Raw genomic sequence first — 23596 nt, 5'->3', positions numbered from 1 at the left:
ATCCCGTTTTTCTTCCTTTTTAGCGCGTCTAATTGCCCGATTGCGTCATGCTTCCTCTTCACCAATGCCGATCCCTGCTCTGATTGAGGAGAACAAAGCTAACCCACGCCCCCTCCGACATGTGGGCAGCATGCCGTATGCATCTTATCACCTACACTTTGACGAGTGCAGTGCAGCTCAGTGTTGTGTACGGAGACACCCTGAGAGCACTCTTTTCTTATCTCTCTGCAGGCGCCATCAATCAGCCAGCAGAGGTTGTAATTGCACCAGTAATGAGAGAGAGACCCCATCCGGCTTAGTCCCACAGGCCAGTCGTTGTTCATGTGGCTGCTCAGCCTTAGCCATCAGGCAGAGCTGAATATTACTCTTTTTATTGAATGTTTAAAAAATTTTAAGGTTTAAAAATACTCCATAAACTATTATCAGCTGTGCTTTTGAACATACAGAGGTTTCACATATACGTGGTATGTACATCGGTCTCTGCAGAGGAGATGCTGAGTGACTATCAGTATGGTAATGCAGTGATACATCAGTATGGTAAAGTAAATAACAATAGAAATGTTGCTGCCTTATATAAACAGCGATTTTTTGTTCATCATCATTATATCACAATTGTGTGTGCATTGCTTTGATGTCCATGTTTAATCTGTGAGATTACAATGAGCGGTGTCTCCCAGTGCTGAGCTGCAATCACACTCACATTTTCTTCAGGAAATGCACCTCTCTAGTTTTCATCTGCTGATTTATACTGGTCAGGGTCACAGCTGGTCTGGTTCCACCAGAAAACACTGGATACAAGGCAGGAATACCCTGGACAGTTTATTGGCCACTTTGCCCCCCCTTTAGACATACACTATATAGCCAAAAGTATTTGGACACCTGACCATGAGCTTGTTGTACATGCCAATTCAAAAACAAATGGTATTAAAATAGAGTGCCCTTTATGTGATTTTTTTCCTTTATAACAGCAGCAACTCTCCTGTGAAGGCTTTCCACAAGACTTTGAAGTATGTCTGTAGGAATAAAAGCATTTGTACTAAAGTTGGTCACAAAAGCCTCAATTGAACTCAACAGTGCTGAGATAGTATAACAGGCCACTACACCACCTGGGTGCCAATAAAATAGTTATAAATTACAGTTACTAATTAAAATATTTTATTAATAAGTAACAAGTATTCACACTCAACCAACAAGACAAAGTGACAGTAAACAAGCTGCAGTAAAATCTTATCACATTACAATAGTGTTTCATCTTGGAACCATTGTTTTAAATAATTCATGTTATTTTTGTATTGGAGCCCATATGACTGTTGTCACTGCCGAGCCATTTATGCACTGATAGAATATAAACAATATAAACAATAATGTTAATAAACAATAATAGTTGTAACATGTTACTGTTTATACACAATGTGTTTAGGACAGTTGATGCCATGTGGCTTGTGTTTGCTTACTAAAGTGCTAAATGCAGATCTAACATACAATGCTAAACAGAAAAAGCCATGAAGAAAGTGTGTCACTGTCACGTGGTGCCATGAGGTGGAGCTTCATTATAATGTATGTATGATGCTACCACCACTGTAGAGAAGCATTTGCAGAAATATTCTCATACTGATACACACCCATCATGTTCACCTTTATATTCATGTGTATGTGGATTTCACTAGATGAGTAAATATGTCAATAATAAATTATGAAATATGGAAACAGAATGTGATTATGCTCTGTTCTCTATCACAGGTGACTCTACAACAGATCCAATCAAGCCACTTGATACACATAAAAGTGTAACTGAAGGTGATACTGTTACTCTGTCCTGCAGCTACAAAGACTTTACTCAGACTGTACAGAACTTGCAGTGGTACCGGCAATATTCAGAATCTAAACCAGAGTTCCTTCTTACATTTTCATTTACATTTTCTGCATTTAGCAGACGCTCTTATCCAGAGCGACTTACAGAAGTGCTTCCATAGTAAACATTTCATTTCTCAAGTTTTAGTAAACAACAGTCAAAGAACACGAATCTGCTGAAACCTGTTAGAACCAGAGTGTTTTTTTTTGTTTGTTTTTTTTTGGAAATGGAAAAAAATTTTAGTAAATAGGTACAAGTCAGCTTAAGTGTTTAGTAAAAAGGTGGGTTTTTAATCGTTTTTTAAAGACAGCAAGAGACTCAGATGTTCGGACAGACAGAGGAAGTTCATTCCACCACTCGGGTGCTAGAACAGAGAAGAGGCTTGATGCTTGTCTTCCTTTAGTCCTGGGTGGAGGCTCAAGTCGAGCGAGACTACTGGCTCGGAGGTTGCGTGGTACAGAGCAGGGTTTGATTAGGCCTCGAAGGTAGCTTGGGGCTGGTCCATTTTTGGCTTTGTAGGCGAGCATCAGTGTTTTAAAGAACCTTCTTTACATCTATCCAGTTGGATCTCTGAGTGAAAACATTCCACCTGGTTTATCTGCTGATGTTCATAAAGACATTAAACAAGTGGATCTAAACATCTCCTCTGCTGCAGTATCAGACTCTGCAATATATTACCGTGCACTGACGCCCACAGTGACAGGAAACACAGCTGCACTGTACAAAAACTAACACAGTTATGTTATTTCAGCTAAACTGGATTTTGGTGGGTAAAATTTAACAAACTGGAAAAAGAAACCATTTTTTTAAAATGACACTTTCTTATGTCATTTGAATCACTTTTCTGCACATACCACATCTCACCAGTAATCACACAATACACACACACTAGTACCAGCACAAAACACCACACACACAGACATGGAAGACTAGTATCAGCACGACATACTCTCCACCATCATGATGCATTAGTCCCAGCACACCCTACACCATCACACATTAGTATGAGCACACAGACACACACAACCATTATATTCTACTATTAGCACACACATACATACACACACTTACACACAATATCATGTTACACAAGTCTACACACTCTACAGTGGTACACTAGTACCCACACCACAGAAACACACACACACCATAATAAACTTGTGACACCACACAGACTACTATGACAACATTAACATTTGGAAATCTGGACAAATTTATGTCTGACAGGTCAAAAATCAATCATAAATACCTGGGACCCTAAATCTGTTACATGATACAGCATTAAAATCTAACATGCTTTTGTGATGGATATCACCCCATCAGCTCTGGAATATTTTATAAAGCATCTATAAACACCACTTTTAAAACTGGAGTAATTAGTGTCTTTAGTTTTCGTAAATTAACAAATATGTTTAAAATATGCTCAACGCATGATGTTGAAATCATAAGTTGGACTAAGAAAAAAAACAAGGAAAATGTTTATATTGTTTTGATTTAATACGTCAAAAAGGTTTTACTTTGAATTTATTCGCAATTTCATTTCTTTCTATCATGATAGGGTATAAAAGGAGGATCCATCAAAGGCTCAGTCTTTGCAAGAACTCTTTGTGCTAAACTTTATGAGAATATCATCAATCCATTCAAAGAGTCAATACTTTTATTGCAAGATGCAAATAATTTAGGTCATAGAACAATGTTAAATGTGCTAGAATGTTTATAAAATTATAAATAAAAAAAGCCACATGGGTTCAGTAATAATAAAAAAAAAACTGTTGTCAACCCAGTCAGCCGCTGCATCAAGAAATGCAAGCTGAAACTCTATTATGCAAGAGACAGCCATACATTAATTTTATGGAGAAATTGTGTGTGCTGAGTGCTCTGGGCCCAAGCTCATCTCAGATGGACTGAAAGATTGTAAAAATGTGTGTTAAGGTCAGATGAGTCCATATTTTAGCTTGTTTTTGTGAACAATGAATGTCAAGTTTTCAGCATCACATACAAAATGAGCCATCTTTCACCTATTTTGTTAGTCTCATCTAAAACTATCAAACTCTGTAAAAATGATGACAGTAAATCTGAAGATCTTCTTTGACTCTGTATGTTACTACTGCATCCTGCAGCTCTAGAGTGTCAGGAAACACAACCCACTGCACAAAAATCAACTGTGATAATTTGCTTTTCTCAGAAGAGGGAGCTCTCTGTCTAACATTAACCTCTGTAATCCATCTACAATGTCAAGATGCTTTTGAGACTTCTGTGTTCATTAACTTGCTTATTTATACACTGATCAGCCATAACATTAAAACCACCTTCTTGTTTCTACACTCACTGTCCATTTTATTAGCTCCAGAAGCACTTTGTAGCTCTACAACTACTGACTGTAGTTCATCTGTTTCTCTGCATGCTTTGTTAGCCCCCTTTCACCCTGTTCTTCAATGGTCAGAACCCCCACAAGACCACTACAGAGTAGATATTATTTAGGTGGTGGATCATTCTCAGCACTGCAGTGACACTTACATGGTGGTGGTGCGTTAGTGTGTGTTGTGCTGGTATGAGTGGATAAGACACAGCAGCGCTGCTGGAGTTTTTAAACACTCACTGTCACTGATGGACTGAGAATAGTCCCCCAACCAAATATATCCAGCCAACAGCGCCCCATGGGCAGCATTCTGTGACCACTGATTAAGGTCTAGAAGACGACCAACTCAAACAGCAGCAATAGATGAGCGATTGTCTCTGACTTTACATCTACAAGGTGGTTCAACTAGGTAGGCGTGTCTAATAGAGTGGACAGTGAGTGGACAAGGTGTCTGATCCACTCATACCATACCAGCACAACACACACTAACACACCACTACCATGTCATTGTTCATATAGTACCTGCTTCGTGGGGGTCCTGACCATTGAATAACAGCATGAACGGGGCTAACAAAGTATGTACAGAAACAGATGGACTACAGTCAGTAATTGTAGAACTACAAAGTGCTTCTATATGGTAAGTGGAGCTGATAAAATGGACAGTGAGTGTAGAAACATGGAGGTGGTTTTAATATTATGGCTGATCAGTGTATGTCTGATGTATTTCTAAGCAATAATGCCTTCCTAAAATATTAATAATTAGTCCACTTAGTTCTCTGAATCACTTTATTTTATTTAATTATTATTTATTATCATTTTATTTAAATTGACACTGCTAAATGACATAAAGGTTGGCAAGAAAGTACAACTATTATAACAATATATGAGTTTAAAATATAAGCTAAACATTTCTATTCTGTCCCTGATGATGGTGTTCTGTATTGCATATACCTTCCCTATCAGCTTATAGTTCAATTTCATCCCATGTTATTTAATCACTTAAACAGAATTCTGCAGTTCAGTCAACTGTCAGTTTGTTAGAGTCATAATGCCTTACTGCTCATTTTAAAAGTTGTGTAGCTATAAATAAAGCTATAACACAGTAAGTCGTATCATACCCACACAGACACTGGAAGAACATGCTACATGGTCCACACAGTAAGGACCCAGACCGCTTCACCTGGAAATCAAACCCAGGACCTTCTGGCTGTGAGGTGACAGCTCTACCCACTGCAGCACTGTGCTGATGATCTAGGATCAAGAACTCCAAACTAATGTGGCAGTGACATTTATATTGTTTTTAAGTTAGAGCTCTGTATGCTGGTAGTCTGTGTAACTGCAAACACAATCAGAAACAATGGTTTGTTACACAACACCAGATGAAGGCAGAGATGACATGAATGTAACTGGATTGGGGGTGGGGAGCCAGATGTCGTTAAATACAGCAGGTACCGTTTTAAAGAGACAACTCTGTATGCCAGATTTGAATGACACTTAACACAACGATGTTACTCCTCTTCGTCATTTTCATTATTGCTGATGATAATGGTAAGTATGATATAATAAGCATTAAATTTAATTATTATTATTAATTTTCTAATATAACAAGCATTAATATTTCCACTGTAATAATAATTATTATAATGATTCAATATCAAATACAATGGTTTTGTTAAAATGTTTTTATAGCAGAAGCTGCTGAGAGCATTAAACCAGACCAACCCAGCTTATCTTCAACTGAAAGGAGCAACATCACACTGTCTTGCACATATGAAGGATCAGCACGGTATGTTCACTGGTATCAACAAAAACCTGGATCAAAACCAGAGTTTCTGCTGCTGATTGATGTACGCAGTGGAGATGTCACTTCAGCTCAACCACCTCATCCAAGAATGTCCAGCAAACTCAAAAAGGAAATGAAAGTAGATCTGGATATCGTCTCTGCTGCAGTATCTGACTCTGCATTGTATTACTGTGCCTTGCAGCCCACAGTGACAGGAAATCCAACTATGCTGTACAAAAACCTTCTCTTAGAAGAAAGAGCTGTTTTATTTTAAAGCTTAAGTGGTTTCTTAATAATAATAAACAATTCAATAATCAGTTATCTAAAGATTTTAGTTCTAAAACCACGAACTCAGCCACTAATTTTATCCAAGCCAATTTTGCATCATTACTTACCATTGTAATTATGTGAATTCCCATGTATTTTGGCAATGTATCTGTAAATGAGAAATAAAGGAAAAGTGAGAAAATGTATCAGTGTTAATGGTGCTAACATTAATATCAATAAAACATAAACTCTAAACTAAAAATTTCTAGTACTTAGTGGTGTTTATATGATGTAAATGTTATTAATGGAGATGACACTAATGAACCACATACTTTATATTTATACTGATCAGCCAAAACATTAAACCACCTCCTTGTCTCTACACTCACTGTCCATTTTATCAGCTCCACTTACCATATAGAAGCACTTTGTAGTTCTACAGTTACTGACTGTAGTCCATCTGTTTCTCTGCATGCTTTGTTAGCCCCCTTTCACGCTGTTCTTCAATGGTCAGGACCCCCACAGGACCACTACAGAGCAGGTATTATTTAGGTGGTGGATCATTCTCAGCACTGCAGTGACACTGACATGGTGGTGGTGTGTTAGTGTGTGTTGTGCTGGTATGAGTGGATCAGACACAGCAGCGCTGATGGAGTTACAGATGCACACTTGGCGTGTCCACATCTGAAGTGAATGTTAAAGACACTGAGTTATGCTGTGATCATCAGCTCTGTTCTCAGCTCCAGCACACACTGTGACATCATGATGATGTCACAACATTCTACAAGCTCTGATCTGAGCTCCTGTGCTGGTGCTGCTTCACTTTGAGACGGAGCATTAAAGCAGCAGCAGCTAAAATGTTCTGGTTTAAAAAGTTGTGGTGTTGTAGCACCCCGGCCGACGAGGATGAGGAGCCACACAGACCCAAACCTGAGAAGAAGGAGAAGAAGAAGAAATGGTGGCAGAGACGCAAAAAAAAGGAGAGGCAGGAGGAGACGAACGTTGAGGAGAATCAGATGATAGGAAATGAGGAAACTGCAAGGATGAGTACACAGGTTCTGCAGGACCAGGGGCAGGAACCAGAGGTACAGGTGATAGAGATGGAAGATAAGAACCAGGTGGATCAGTGCATGAAGGAGAAGAACATGGAGGAGATGAACCCAGAAGAGCAGAATCTGGTTATAGAAGAGATTGAAGGTACATCTTGAAGGGGTTTTTGAGATGTGTGGTCTTTAATCCATCATGGTGCTGAATCAGGTTTCATTTCTCCAGCAGATCCACTTCAGGCTGTTCTGGAGAACGTCTTCAGGTCCTCTGATGAAGTGGAGCAGCAGCAGAACGTCCAGGACGAGCACGTTCTGATTGCTCCCACATTCATAATCCAACCTGAAGAGAGTGGAAGTCTGATGGAGACCACAGTGGAGAATCAAGGTGGATTATTTTCAGATCTAGATCTTCATCCTAGTGAGTAGATGAAGACTGGAGTGTTCCTGTAACGTGTGTGTGTTGTGTAGGCGTGTCCGTGCCCGCTGGTGCTCCCGTGCACCCGGTCTACATGCTAAAGCTAAAGAGAACGAGCCGCTGGACCGTGCGCCCTGTACTGGTGCTGCCGTCCTCACAATACGTCTCATCGGCTCTGCTGTGTTCTGCAGCACTGTGGTGTCCTTCAGAACATCCTCGCTCCACAGGGATCGTTCCTCCTGATCATCTGGAGAACCTGGAGAAGATGGAATGAAGAACCTCCAAACAACTCGATAAGCACCAGAAACTTTTCCTTCATCAAAATAAAAATAAAGTTCATAAAAAAATAAACTGCTGGTTTAAGTTTAGTTGCTTATTAAAGGTGAACTGAGGAATGTTTACTGGCTCCTGGAACCAGACAAGACACACTAAAACAAGACCTATGCTAAACGCTAATCTAAACACATGAAACATGAACCTAACTAAACCTAAACCCTAAGCTAAGCTAAATGCTACACTAAACACACCTGAACAAAACTAAACAAGAACTAGACTAAGACAAACAGAAACAAGACTAAACAAGACATGAATCAAACAGGACAGGAGGAAACAAAACCAAAAAACAAAACAGTCTCCGCCACCTGATTCACAGCTGCACCCTTATACAGTATTAACCTGACAATGTCGTGTTAGGTCACGACCAAAGCTGCACATTTTAAACCATGTGACAGATTTGCAAAATATGCTGGATTCTCATGAATGGATCCACTTTATATATAGACAAAATTTCATGAGATTCTGAGATTAGGGCATTTATTGAGTTGAGCTGGAATGACCCTACAGCAGGGGTGCCCACACTTTCGTGGCCTGAGATCGACTATTTCAGTCAGGTCATCGCGATCTACTTTTTAAGGTTCGACCTCATCATTAAAAAAAAAAAGCTTTAAAGCTTACAGGACAAGCAAGTGGAAAATCACACGCACCTTATTCTGATGATTTGCACTGAATGATGTCAGCCAGGTTTATGTAGTCTGGACAGTAGCTGCTGATGCCAAATCTCAAGCAGGCCTCCAAGTGTTCAATAGTAAGCGTGGACCGATATTTAGACTTAATTATTTTCATGATGAAAAAGGCTGATTCACACAAGTAAGTAAGTAAGTAAGTAAGTAAGTAAGTAAATTTTATTTATAAAGCACTCTTAAAAAAACTTACGTTGACCAAAGTGCTGTACATCGAACAAGCTGTACTACAACAAGTAGGTTGATACAAAAATGCTGTCATATATGTGGCACATTTTCTTATGTTTGGCTATTTTTCCTCAGCCAGCAAGTTTCAAAATTGTCCAGCATAGGCCCTTGACTTCATATGAATGTCAGATTGTAGGATTTAAAATTTCTGTATGTAACATGAGATCTGAATATTGTCCATCAGCTTCTTCTACATACGAAACGCCATCTGTTCAGTGGTCTTACCTGAATCGAACCGGTTTTGGTTTCTTTGTGCTTGGTTGTGCACTCACCTTCACAAACAGTGTAGCTTAAAAAGGAAAAATGCAAAAATGGTGCAAACTGGCTACTGATGAATGAAACCTTTCTAGATTTGCAGTGCTATAGGTGGGCTGAGGCGTAGCTATGGTAACAATCTACCAAGCGCAATCTACCAGCGTGCACTGTGCTATCGACTGATAGATCGCGATCAACGTATTGGGCACCTCTGTCCTACAGCATAAATAATCAGAGCCGGCCCATTTACTACAACCCCAAATCAGAAAAAGATCGGACATTGGTTGGTTGATTGATTGATTGAAGAAATTAAGTAGTTAGGCCAGTAAAGCATTTACCACTTTGTAATGTTGCCATTGCTTCTCACAACATTAAAAACACACATTCTCTACTGAGGACAGGTCAGAACTACAAGCAGGCAAATAAATAGAAGTGTTTCTACTTAGCATGTTCTCTTTCTCACAGAGTTGCTGGCTCCTCTGTTAGCATCATACTTTCTCTAGGACCGGTGATACCAGGCTTGATCTGGTTCAGGTTTTTTACCTGCGCAGATGCAGAATCTTTTTTCCTGGGAATTCAGCTTGTCTTGGCACTTTTTAGTCATCACAATATAACCTCTCTGGACAAGCGAGCTGCCCCAGAGGCATTATGGTTCTTTCTGGATCAGGTCCCATGTTTGAATCAGTGCTGAGTGTGGGTTGCACCAGTTGGTGGGGTGGAGTACTGCTCATTCATTACAATATGATTGTGTCTTTCATTTGTTATTTTGTTTCTATTATTTTAGCCACCACTTTTATTTATCCTGTTCCCCATTTAACCACCCTGTAAATTGGGCTTGTTTTCAGTTCTTGCAGGTGCAGGGCTACACTTGGCACCTTAGTGGTGAGGCACAACCCGTCCTGTTACAAAATGATGTTCTTGGGATCATATGGCAACCCGTCTTTTTCCAAACATAATCAGCTATATTTTTGTCATCGTTTTAATTTATCTAAATGCTTGTCTCAATGCAAATGCTAGTTTGTCTCTATGTGCTTTTTGGTACTTGCTTTAGGTACTTACATTTTAATGGGACACTTGACTTTTTTGTATAGTTCAACGAAGCATTTGACAAAATGAGGGCTCATCCGGGATTTGAACCCGGGATCTCTCGCACCCGAAGCGAGAATCATACCCCTAGACCAACGAGCCAGAAGTAACAAGAGTCTTTGTGTTACTTTGATCTGTGTGACTGACCTGAAGTGGCCTGCGTGGGAGCCTGAAGAGGCAGTTGTTAAATTAATCTTGAATTAACAAGGGCTCGTCCAGGATTTGAACCCAGGACCTCTCGCACCCTAAGCGAGAAGCATACCCCTAGACCAACGAGCCAGCGGTAACAAGAGTCTTTGTGTTACTTTGATCTGTGTGGCCTGCGTGGGAACCTGAAGAGGAAGTTGTTAAATTAATCGTAAATTAACAAGGGCTCGTCCGGGATTTGAACCCGGGACCTCTCGCACCCTAAGCAAGAATCATACCCCTAGACCAACGAGCCAGCTGGGACAAAGACCAGGGCATTTCTTTGACCTCCGTGGCTTAGCGTCAAAACCATGTTGACTGGTTGCACTGGGAAGTTTATTCATGACAAAACAAAATTCAGTGCAGAGCTTCATTAAAGCATTTCTAACAGTTTAAGCATGAGGTGTCATTAAAGACTCGCTTTGTCAAATTAAAAGACTTGTGACGTTGTGACGCTGTCTTTAATCGGTTAGTTATACAAGAGATTTTACAACATTTACATTACCATGATATTTTATCTTGTCGTGTTGACTTCATGCTCCTTGCTGTTTGGATTTCGTAACATTTTCAATGCTTTGAATTTGCCCAAAAATTCTAAAATCAGTAGAAGAAAAAAAGAACTTGAAGCTGACTGGAAGAATTGTTATGAAAGGTATTTACATCCACATAAGCTCACCAACTTCTACCAGTGTATCAGCATGTGTCATTTTTGTTTAATCATTAGACTTTAACGGGACACTTGATACGTTTTTTGTATAGTTCAACGAAGCATTCCACTAAACGAGGGCTCGTCTGGAATTTGAACCCGGGAGCTCTCACACCCGAAGTGAGAATCATACCCCTACACCAACGAGCCAGTGGGAACAAGAGTCTTTGTGTTACTTTGATCTGTGTGACTGACCTTCAAAACTATGTTGTCTGCTTGAGCTGGTAAGTGTGGTCGGTGCTTGCATTACAAAACTATCAAAACCTCCAGTATCAGTACATAGACTGGTTATAACCTCTTTTAAAAGAGTTAAAACATGAAAAATATTTAAAGGCTCCAAATAGTAAAAACTTCTTTTAATTAGTCAACTGTCAGGACTAGGAAGCATTTGAAAGCTTTGTGCTGTTTTCATAAAGTACCTTTGTAACCCCATGTAATTAGGCAGGTTTTACATGTTTACCAATTTAATGCCACCTTTGATTTCTAATTACACACTGTGATACATTTTGAAGAGACATTTTGATAAGTCAACATTCTTTAGTGAAAGAGCAGGGGATTAAAGAAGGGATCCACCCGGATTTTATCAGGAAACCTACACAACCTTCACTTACATTATTATCCTTTACAACATTATTATCCTAACCCAAGGCATGGCTTACGGAGTACATTCCAAACATCCTCAAATTAAACCGTGATCGTGTGTACACCAGCATTGTTGTTGCATAAAAATTAATTCCCCTCCCCCACATTTGACAATTAGACCACTTTTCTGTGTTTCTTCTCCCCCATCATCTGGCGTGTGAAACCCATTGTAAGGACTATGAAAGCATGACTCGAGGAAGCTGATGCCTCCCTACAACATCAGCTGCAGCACACAGACTGGAAGCAGTTAGACCTTCCAAACTTGTTGAAAAGCTCTTAGATCTGGTCATCAGTTTCCCACTCTGTAACTGGACTTTTTCACTAACAGTCCACAGTCTGTTAAGCTCATCCATCTTACCTCTACCACCCTCATCCTGAATACAGACGTGCCCCAGGGCTGTGTGCTCAGTCTACTTCTCTTCTCTCTGTCATGACTACAAATCGGTTTATGGATCTAAGGCTTACGGATCTTTAAATCATTTTAGTTCTTGATGTATGAAAGTAAGCAATGTGTCTGCTATTACAGATACAACATGATGATAACCCAGTGTACCCTGGTGCATCGCTTACAAAAGGACAGAGTCTGCTGTTGCTCATGTCATATGTATTGACATACAACCTGACTGGTGTAGCTCTTCAGCATCTTCTTGACATTCTAATGAACATTTTCCAGGCTTTCCAGTTACCCTGCATCTTTTTGATAAAGCCTACGGACAGTTTGGCCACTATGTGCCACATTTTTATTGTATTAAATGGGAAAGTTACATAGGACCCATGGAGACAGCTCCAACAGCCTGTTCTTTCCATAAATCTATATTTGACACTGACTATAATCTTTGATTTGGTTCTTATTCTTATTGTACTTAGTCTGTCAAGCCAGATAAATGTAAATAAAACAGAGTGACCAACAAGCATTATTTTTGACATACAATGTGGAGCAGTTTATAAAAACCTGAAACTAAGTGGCAAATGGAAGATAATGACATCTAAATGATTTGGAACTGTGATGGAGTTCCAGTGTTTTAAACAGTGATAATTATACTCTCGCCTTGTGCATATTGTTTTAAGGTAAATGAAACCCACTCCAAGTTGAAAAATAAAATTCAAAACTTGCTCTCATCTGGCCTCTCACACGCCATCACTCACATTTGTTCCTAATGTCTCAGCAAGCACTTAAGTCTGTACCCCCCTCTTACTCTACTGCTGGTGCCACCTGCCAAACATTTAGGTAAAATTTACCAAACTTGCTGTATCATGCTCCAGTTCATACAGCACAATAGAAACACTTTTTGTTACTCTATATTGATGTGTGTAGTGATGTTGTAACATCTGCACATCCTGTATGTGGTTTCTTAGAGACGTCATGAGTTTTACACTGATTTATTATGCAACTTACTCCATATCGGGAGATACATAACACTGATTCTCACTGTAACATCAGGTAAAACTACAATATTTATTTATATTTGGCAAAAAACATGCTAATTTATGCTCATATTTTTAGGAGTTAAAACAGTTTGTTTCACTGACATTTTCTGTAATAAATGACACTTTTTTTTTCTTCACAACAGGTGGTTTTGCAGATAAAATTGAGCCAACAGATACCAACATTATCAGGAAAGAAACAGAGACTGTTACCCTAAAATGTTCATATCAGTCAAGCGGCAGTGTTTGGCTTTACTGGTACAAACAAAATCTTAACAGTGCACCACAATTTTTACTGTACTGTATAAAGGTGCAAAAGGCAGTACAGCTCAGAGCACTCCTGATGATCCTCGATTCACGTCTGAAACAACCATCTACTGAACTCACCATCATCAATCTAAAGCTGACAGATTCTGTTCTCTATCACTGTGCTCTTAGAGAAGCCCAGTGATACAAAGTTACTGAGATGCTGTACAAAAACTCACATATGTCAAGTTCATGAAAGCTCAGAAGATCAATGTTATTTCCTTCTTTACACCTTATCAGTTAACCACACACACACACACACACACACACACACACACACACACACACACAGTACAATATAAATAGCACCTGCTTTCTCTGATTGATTGTTAGTATATTGTATCATTTAACAAAACATGATATTTAACACCCATAACAACCTTGTAAACAGTGATTGTTTTCATGTTTTTTGTAATCATGTTCCTGTGTTCTCTTCTTCTCTTCTCAGCTATACAATGTAAGTCCATCTCATTATATTTCATGTAATCACAGAACACAATGTTATCTGATTTGCAAGGAAGAGTTTGTCACAGTCAGTAACACCACTGAGCGCCACCTGAGCGCTTTGTACATTTTTAACAGCAAAAGTTTATCCATCATTAACTGGCTGGGTGTCTCACAACAAGGGACACGTGAACCCAGTACATTGCGGTGGGCATGAATGTAGTTTCAAGGTGCCACTACCGACATCAGGCTCCTGCTGCTGAGGCTCACAAACAGATTCCTTGGTGCCCCCATGGAAGGGTTTTGTGATCCCAAGATGATGGGTACATGTGCATTTACTAACCATATAAATGAGTTACATTGTCATGGATCAAAACACAGCAGAGAGAGTTTAGAAGCAATTACAGTTAGTACAAAATTGAACAAAAATACTTATTTCTGTTTCTACATGAAAAAATAACACAACACAGAGGAAAGATACCACCGATAGGGGGCAGCATGACACCTTGCACTGGACTTGGGTTACAGTAAGATAATGGTAAAGTAATTGTACAATCATCTATCATTTAAGTATTTTTCCACATATGAATTTGGAATAGATTCTTCCACCTACACTTCTGATCTTCTCTGATAAAAATTGCTAATGCTAAACAGATGTGTGTATGTATACAGTACCCGTCAAAAGTTTATTAATTAATCTACATTGTGGAATTATGTTGCAAACAAAAATGTATATGATGTAATTAGATAGAATGTTTTAATCTATGTGAAAAAATACAGTGTATTCAGTTAAAATATTTAGTATGGCTGTGACGGATTAATGTAAAGTTCTGCTTCCATTCACCCCTCAATCAACTGAAAATAGGAGGAGTTTGTATAGAACTGTAAAGTAATACAATCACCCCGTCCTTCCTTCACTTCTCACAATACAAACATGATGTTCCTGTGTTCTCTTCTTCTATTCTCAGCTATACAATGTAAGTACATATCATTATATTTTATGCAGTCACAGTACACAATGTGTTTTCATTTTACTGTATGACTGTATTTATTTATTACATCACATTTATTACTTCATATTTATCTGATTTGCAGGGAAGAGTTTGGCACAGTCAATAACATCACTGAATGATACATTAAATGCAGCAGTGGGTCACAGCATTGTTCTCTCTTGTAAATATCAGAGTGCAACTAACCTGCATTGGTATCGTCAGTATCCTGGATCTACACCGGAGTTTATTGTTTCTATCAGTGCATATGAATCCTACAAGAGTTCCAGCATCTCTGGTTTATCAGCTACAGTTAATGGATCAGAAAACCTTGTGAATCTGAAGATCTCCTCTGCTGCAGTATCAGATTCTGCTCTGTACTACTGTGCCATGCAGCCCACAGTAACAGGAAACTCTACTACGCTGTACAAAAACCAGTGTATAGAAATCACAGACCGAGTATCACATGGTTTAGTTTTTTGGATTCATGACAGACTTATAAAGTCATATTATTTATATTAAACACAAATATGTTTTTACTGACAAACTTTGTAGCATAAAGTATAAAAATAATAAAATTCTGCATAAAAAAAGGGGACACACTTTATACATTTTATACACTTTATTACACATTATAATCATTTGGAAACTGAAAATACTAATTGTTGCAGTTTTGTAAATGAAATGTTTGCCCATTCTTGCTTGATATAAAAGCTTCATCTGGAATAAAAGCAGGTCAGTTAAACACAAGCACTCAGAGTCTACAAAGCTACACTGTAGCACATACAGAATGAGGCCTGGGATTGTCTTGCTAAAATAACTATGAACCTGCTGGTAAATTATGTCACCATGATGGCAGCACACGTCTCTCTACAATCTCAATATACACCTCAGTGAAGAATGTGAAGAAAGATGTGAAGTAATGATGGAGGGGTAAATTTCATGTACATGGACAGAGTCTGACAGCTTTAGAGCCAAAAAGGCACAAATGTATTGAATAATGACATTATCAAGTACAAATAATTTATCTTACATGTTTTATCTGCAATATAGACTGTTTTTGGAGGTCTTTGGAAACCAACATGGACTCTTTTACTCCAGCTTCAATAAACCAGATCAGATTTTGAAGCTAAACATTTGGGATGGTGACTGTAAACAACATTTGCTACATGACTACAATGTTGGTAATGGGATTTCAGACCTGCATTCCCACTTACACTCACTGAAACTTTTAATAAAACAATGTAAAAAGCACCATATTTTTTGTTTTGCAGCTTTATAACTTTTAAACTTGTGTTATAGCTTGGGGTGCTGAGAAATTGAGAAAATCAGCTTTTCAGAGAGTCTAAAACGCTTATCATTAAAAAAATGTGAAACACTAAACCTCTCTTAATTATTACTGCTCATCAATTCTCTTCACTAATGGCAGTAGTTGGGCAGCTGTAGCCTAGCAAGTAAGGTACTGGACTAGTAATCAAAAGGTCACTGGTTCAAGCCCCACTACTGCCAGGTTGCCACTGTTGGACCCTTGAGCAAGGCCCTTAACTCTCGATTGCTTAGACAGTATACTGTCACAGCACTGTAAGTCGTTTCGGATCAAAGCGTAAATGTAATGAAACTCCTCGCTTGTTTTAGTACAATAAGTCACATTAAGCTTTGTGCGCCGCCACACTTCATAGAAATGAACTGCACAGCCAGTGCAAAAGTGCTCATGTGAATGCACACTTACTGACCTCGCTAAGGAATACAGTATTCCAAGATCAAGCATCTCCAAAATTAATTTTTATTGTATTTTTATATTGATTTTTAACTGTTTTGCAATTGTATTGCAGTGTTTTTATATTATATTTGTGTTATTTGTAGTGTATGTGTCAAAAACAACCCCATTATTTTACATTAAACTAAAATATTTGCAGTTCTACTGGACCATGGAACATATTAACAGGTTTCCCATACATCCTTATGGGGAAAAAATACCTTGAAACTCAATGCCTTTTAAACTCAATGCCACTCCCAGAACCAACTGATATTGAGTTTCAAGGTACCACTGTACTATCCTGGTACCAGATACCACAGGAGATCTTCAGATGTCTTGTGGAGTTCATGACTCGACTGGTAAGAGCTGTTTTGACATTTTAGGTAAAGCCACAGTCCTCACTAGCCCATTTTAATTTAGCTCACTAATCACAAATAAAGTAGCTCAAATAAGTGGCTGACATAAACTCTATGTCTAAATACACTTTTCATACACTATTTTTGCACAATTAATAGGTGTCACACAGCTGTCATAAGACTTTATAAATAAATATACAAAACGCAGAGCTTATAAAGCAGTTCTGCAGACAGAAAGAAGTAAATAACTGCATAAATGATCAGTTGTACAAATGCACACAGATGTAGGGAGAGAAAGTAAACACATGATGGCTCCATGACTCCATCTACATTTTACTAAACACTGTAACTGCTGTATTGTTAGAAAGGAAAGTTACAGAGAGGAAACAGTTCATGTATTACAGCAGGCTTTGAGCTTCATGGTTCTGCAGTTCAGTCATGTCACTGCTTGGATTTGTTTTCCTTCTGTCCATTGTTACAGGTAAGAAATAACATCACATTTACCATGTTTTAAACTCTATTTGTTTATACATATTTGTCAGCAGAACATTACTTAATCAATTTAAACTTTAAAATATGAATTAAAGTGTTTCTTTAAATAGTATCTGATGGTTTGATCTGATCTTTACAAGGTTTCTTCTCACATTACTGGTCTGGATAAACAAAGATGTCCACAATACTTCTCTTTCTCTTTCTTAACAGGTTTTATCTCCACACAGACAATTAAACCAGTTTCTACCACTGAAAATGGCATGGAAGGAAACTATGTCACTTTATCCTGCAATTACAGTGGACATGTTGGAAATAATAACCTGCTGTGGTATCGTCAGTTCTCCACATTCAGACCAGAGTTCATCATACTGGTTGAGGAATATAACAAAGAAGCTGCAGTTTCTGGGTTTTCTGCAAAAATAAATGAAGCTAAAAATCGAGTGGATCTGAAGATCTCCTCTGCTGCAGTATCAGATTCTGCTCTCTACTACTGTGCTCTGCGGCCCACAGTGACAGGAAATCATTCTATACTGTACAAAAACAAGCCTAGTTAGATGATTCAGTTCCTTTAAAATTCTTCTCATGATTACATGAATAAATTACATAATTCTTACTAGTATAAGTAGGCACAGAAATATACAGTGTATATACACTGATCAGCCATAACATTAAACCACCTTCTTGTTTCTACACTCACTGTCCATTTTATCAGCTCCACTTACCATATAGAATCACTTTGTAGTTCCACAATTACTGACTGTAGTCCATCTGTTTCTTTTCATGCTTTGTTAGCCCCCTTTCATGCTGTTCTTCAATGATCAGGACCCCCACAGGACCACTACAGAGTAGGCATTATTTGGGTGGTGGATCATTCTCAGCACTGCAGTGACACTGACATGGTGGTGGTGTGTTAGTGTGTGTTGTGCTGGTATGAGGGAATAAGACACAGCAATGCCGATGGAGTTTTTAAATACCGTGTCCACTCACTGTCCACTCTAGTAGACACTCCTACCTAGTTGTTTCATCTTGGAGATGTAAAGTCAGAGACGATCTTCTAGACCTTCATCAGAGGTCATAAGGACGCTGCCCACAGGGCACTGCTGGCTGGATGTTTTTGGTTGGTGGACTATTCTCAGTCCAGCAGTGACAGTGAGTTGTTTAAAAACTCCATCAGCATTGCTGTTTCTTATCCACTCATACCAGCACAACACACACTAACACACCACCACCATGTCAGTGTCACTGCAGTGCTGAAAATCATCCACTAAATAATACCTACTCTGTAGTGGTCCTGAGGGGGTCCTGACCATTGAAGAACAGCGTAAAAGGGGGCTAACAAAGCATTTAGAGAAATAGATGGACTACAGTCAATAATTATAGAACTACAAAGTGCTTCTATATGGTAAGTGGAGCTGATAAAATGAACAGTGAGTGTAGAAACAAGGAGGTGGTTTTAATGTTATAAAACATTTACACACTAGTGGTGTGCATTACTGCAAAATGTGGTATCGATTAGATACCATATAAATACAGGGCCAGTATTGCTGATACCGATACTGTTTAATAATCAAATTGCTAAATGTGAATGAACTCTCATGATCTTTAAGGGTTTTTGTGATTTGGTTTATTAATTAGTTAAAATCCAAGACTGAATTTATGCAAAATTTATAAGTAAATAAAAAATATTTATCATCATATATCATATAATAATTATCATAATAATAGTTTTTGTTCAGAAACAATAGAACAGTAACAAAACTATTTTTCCTCATACATTGTCATGTCTGGATTATTTCTTAAATAAATAAAGTGCACAAAGTGTCACTCGAGAACAAATTAAAATACATTCTTTTTTTCAGGTACAAAAATTAAATAAAGTATAAATAACTAAACAATCCCCAAAGCCTTGAGTTCAAAGAAATATTCCCATAAGTCCCTCTGTGGGCCCTGTCCCCCTGTGCAGAACAGAGGTTTTGGTTCAGGAACAGTATCATGTTCACATTTTTTGCTTTTACTGCACATCACCTTTGACTTAGTAACTGTCCTGCCTTTGAAAGAATCCTCTCAGCTGGCACTGATGTTGCAACCGCTCCCAGATGTTTCTTGGCAAGTTTGCTCAGAGAGGGGAATGTTTTTGGGGTGCATTGTTTTTCCACCAAAGTAGTGGATCCTGATCCCGAGGAATTGGCCTCTCTTCTGAGTACCTGCGCATTTCAGTTAGGGCATCAGTCCCAGTTGTCCGATGCTGCTGAGATGCAAGGACTTGAGAGTCAAATTCTGTCCATATCCCACCAGGTGGGGATGCAGCAAAGTGTTTGAGCTTAATGCAGATGATGAAGATGCTGAAGTCTGACTCACTGACTGCATTTCAGTGACAAGTCAAGCTTTTACAGGCTCAACATTCGCAGAGTCACAGAATCCCAGGTTTATTAGTCTAATGTCCAGGTAGGTGCTGACAGTAAGACCATAAAACGTCTCAATAGCCCCGAAACGACGGTGACATTGCACTGACAGCTCAGCAGCTAGCTTGCTACCTTGGCGCTCAGAAGTTTTAATGGTTCTGAGAAGCAGTGACACCAGGCTAAGCACCTTTGAAATTGAAACATGCTTTTCAGTTGATATCTCCCTGGTTTCTTCCTCAAATGGTCTCAGTGCATCGATGGAGAGACTAATGACAGACCATTCTTCTTCACTTAAACAAAGTGAGCTCTTTCCAAGGAGACAGAGGACTGTGGTAACTGGCTCATTTTGCTCAATCTCACTCCATAAGCCATTTAAACAGCATGCTATAGGCCCTTTAATAGCTTATGCTCAAGTTATTTAGTAGCTGCCCAATCAAATGCCCTGTTCAGTTTCTATTCTATCATTAACATTAAACACAAAGCTTTGACTAACACGTCTTTTAATCTAGTCGATGCCTAGAAGCCTGCTCTCAAGGGAACCTTTACTTGTGTGGGAATCCCTGAGGATTAAAAATAGGAAACAAATGGCATTCTAGGTATACTGTGTAATTTTGATGTATAGCACAATGGAGTGAATGGCAGCATGTTCAGTCCAGTCTTGGATTTCTGCTAGCTTGCATCAGCCCTTCAGACCAAATACAGTATTTGCTAATGACATCTGTATTTCTATGCACCTGAAAGCAAATCAGATCTTAGGAGAAAGTCAGTAGATCATGGACTTTAAAGAACTATACTTGATTCATGGGTGCGGCTGCTTAAGTGCTACCATGTATGGTGATACTGCAGAAGCCATGCATAGGTGCTTTGTTTACGCTTGATGAGATATTAAACTGATGCTGGCAGGATGTTGTGATGTGCCACAAGAAAAGAGGCTTTGTCCAAAATTAACAAACTAAAGTGTATATTAGTATCTTATTTTGGAAATTACAAGGGAAGCCATTGTCTGTCTACATTACAATTAGAAATACAGCTGTTACCAGGTGCAAAAAAATTCATGCTTTTACCACCTCTCCTTTTAATTACAGCAACACCTTATTTTCCAGAAGTTTGAGGATGGATGGATGGATGGATGGATGGATGGATGGATGGATGGATGGATGGATGGATGGATGGATGGATGGATAGATAGATAGATAGATAGATAGATAGATAGATAGATAGATAGATAGATAGATAGATAGATAGATAGAGAAAACTGAGTCAGGAAGGGCATCTAGTTTAAAAACTGTGCATCAAATATGCAGATGAGAAGTCAGATTTACATACTTGGTCGAGGCCCCTGTTAAATGATGGCTACTTGTACTGCAGGGTACCGGTAGAACTATGCTACTGTTAGACCAATGATGAAACAGAGGAAGAAGAAGAATTACTGATGAGTCCATGTTTACCATGGTCTTTCAGCCTCTCATTCATAAACTACTGCTTGAATCTCTAACATTTCTTTACAGTACTTGTAACTTTACTGTTATTATTGTTATACTAAGATTTCTGAATCTCACAGTCTAGTGTCGGTCTCAGAGGAGGTTTGGTTGTGAGCTTGGTTACTATCAAGATTTCAGGTTTGTGCAGTTAGGATCTTGCAACAAATGTATAACCTAAACAAAAAGAGAGAGTTTAATATACACTAATATTTAAATACTGACTAATAACAGGGCACATAAACTTCATACATAAAATTCTCCACCAGTGTTTTGGTAAAGAATAAATACTTTAAAATGACTAAAGTTATAAAGTTGCAGCAACACCTGCACTTCCTGTGTGTGACTTCCTAGAAACTGTATTCCTCATGTGATGAGTTCAGCACTATTATACAGAGTCCTCACAAAGCTGTGATCAGAAATGGCTCCACTGTGTAACTTACTGCACATTGGGAGATACACAGCACTGATTCTTACTGTAGCATCAGGTAATTCATTAACATTCTAATTAATGCCATGTTATTAAAAATTATGATTCTACTTTAGTTTTCTTACAACATTTTTGTCTTTATAACAGGTGGTTTTGCAGCTGTAATTGGTCCAACAGACAAAGATTCTAACATTGTTTCAAAGAAAACAGAAACTGTTACTCTAAAATGTTCATATGAATCAAGCAGCAGCTACATTCGGCTTTACTGGTACAAACAAAATCCTAACAGTGCACCACAGTATTTACTGTATAAAGGTGCAAAAACCTACAGTGGGTATCAGAGCACTCCTGATGACCCTCGATTAAAAACAGAAACAACTGGGGACTCCACCATACTGACCATCAAAAATCTAAAGCTGTCAGATTCTGCTCTCTATCACTGTGCTTTTACTGAAGAAGCCCAGTGATACAAAGCTATTGAGATGCTGTACAAAAACTCACATATTTGAAGTTCCTCAAAGCTCAGAAGATCAAAGTTATTTATTCTTACACCTTGTTATCAGTTAACAGCATTCACTCACATAAAAACCACATGCACACAGACAAGATTTTTATTGTTTCTCTCTCTCTCTCTGTAGAAGTGCATACTGGGAGCAAGTGAGCGGAGTGGCAATGGCAGCAGGTGCAGGTGATTTTAGTTTCTTCACGTGGCGTCACATAGTTAAGGTGGCGTCAGAAGTTGTTGGACATGACTGTGTTATATCTGGGTCTAGAATGAACAGCACAATTGTTGTTTTCCTAAGTACAAAAGAAAAACAAACTAGTAAAGAACGGTGTAGTTATAAGTGGCTCACATGTTAGTGTTCTTCCCCTTCTTTGGCTGGCAAAAAGAATCACCATATCAAATGTACCGCCGTTCATTAAAGACGAACAGCTGATAGAAGTTTTATCCAGATACGGAAAAATGGTTTCCCCAATGAAAAAGATCTTGATTGGGAGCAAATCTCCACTTTTAAAACATGTACTTTCATTTAGATGTGGTGTGTACATGGTTCTTAATGATAATAATACAGATTTGAACCTGTCCTTTAGTTTCCATATGGATTATACAGTAGTTGCTACTACTGACACAATTAAATGTGTTGCGTGTGGCAGACCTGGGCATCTTATTAGAACATTCCCAATAAAAAATAGAGTCAAGTCAAGAGTCAAGTCAGGAGAGTCTTTATTGTAATTTCAGCTATATACAAGTACATATTGTAATGAGACAACGTTCCTCCAGGACCAGGGTGCAACATAGAACAAAAGTGCAAGACAGTACAGTACACAGTGCAGATAGACAACAGTACAATAAATACAAAAAGACGTTTCTAATCTAAAGAGACAAGTGTTGGTCAGTACATGGTACTGAGTAAATGGTACGTGAGGGTGAAAAGCATATTCTGATATGCAGTTAGCAGCATAGGGTTTTTATATTGTTGTGTAGGTGTGTCCGCTCCCCCGGTCTACATGCTGAAGCTGAAGAGAACGAGCCGCTGGACCATGCTCCCTGTACTGCTGCTGCCGTCCTCACAATACGTCTCATCGGCTCTGCTGTGTTCTGCGGCGAGGATTCGTTCAGTCGGCTTTCAGTGAGAGAAGAATCTCTGATTTTAAAGCAGTAGCATCCATCTC

General features: G+C 38.7%; 1 protein-coding gene and 2 non-coding genes across 4 annotated transcripts; 1 reads left to right on the top strand and 2 right to left on the bottom strand.

The window, feature by feature from the left end:
- Window positions 1–7065: 7065 nt before the first annotated feature.
- LOC134311392 (uncharacterized) lies at window positions 7066–8073 on the top strand. Of its 2 annotated transcripts, none has more exons than XM_062993035.1 (3): window positions 7066–7458; window positions 7537–7692; window positions 7776–8073. In XM_062993035.1, the coding sequence occupies exons 1-3, from the start codon at window positions 7119–7121 to the stop codon at window positions 7994–7996; spliced, it is 717 nt and encodes a 238-aa protein (XP_062849105.1). In that variant the 5' UTR covers window positions 7066–7118; the 3' UTR covers window positions 7997–8073. The 2 variants fall into 2 exon arrangements, with proteins under 2 accessions (XP_062849105.1, XP_062849104.1); XM_062993034.1 differs by having other exon boundaries at window positions 7067–7458; window positions 7534–7692.
- A 2267-nt stretch (window positions 8074–10340) lies between these two features.
- Window positions 10341–10412, bottom strand: trnap-cgg (transfer RNA proline (anticodon CGG)). Its single transcript has one exon. It is a non-coding gene; the product is annotated as a tRNA-Pro (tRNA).
- Window positions 10413–10680: 268 nt separating this feature from the next.
- trnap-agg (transfer RNA proline (anticodon AGG)) lies at window positions 10681–10752 on the bottom strand. The gene has a single exon. It is a non-coding gene; the product is annotated as a tRNA-Pro (tRNA).
- Between the last annotated feature and the right edge of the window lie 12844 nt (window positions 10753–23596).

The sequence above is a fragment of the Trichomycterus rosablanca genome, chromosome 4 (genome assembly GCF_030014385.1).
Source record: "Trichomycterus rosablanca isolate fTriRos1 chromosome 4, fTriRos1.hap1, whole genome shotgun sequence".
NCBI classification, from domain to species: Eukaryota; Metazoa; Chordata; class Actinopteri; order Siluriformes; family Trichomycteridae; genus Trichomycterus; species Trichomycterus rosablanca.
The sequence above is the reverse complement of the archived record's forward strand: the minus strand, read 5'-3'. Positions and strand labels throughout refer to the sequence as shown.

Coding starts and splice junctions, on each gene's coding strand:
- LOC134311392 (XM_062993034.1), top strand. CDS start 7,119: ATGTTCTGGTTTAAAAAGTTGTGGTGTTGTAGCACCCCGGCCGACGAG. Junction 7,459..7,533: donor GGTTATAGAAGAGATTGAAG/GTACATCTTGAA, acceptor TCATTTCTCCAG/CAGATCCACTTCAGGCTGTT. Junction 7,693..7,775: donor GACCACAGTGGAGAATCAAG/GTGGATTATTTT, acceptor TGTGTTGTGTAG/GCGTGTCCGTGCCCGCTGGT.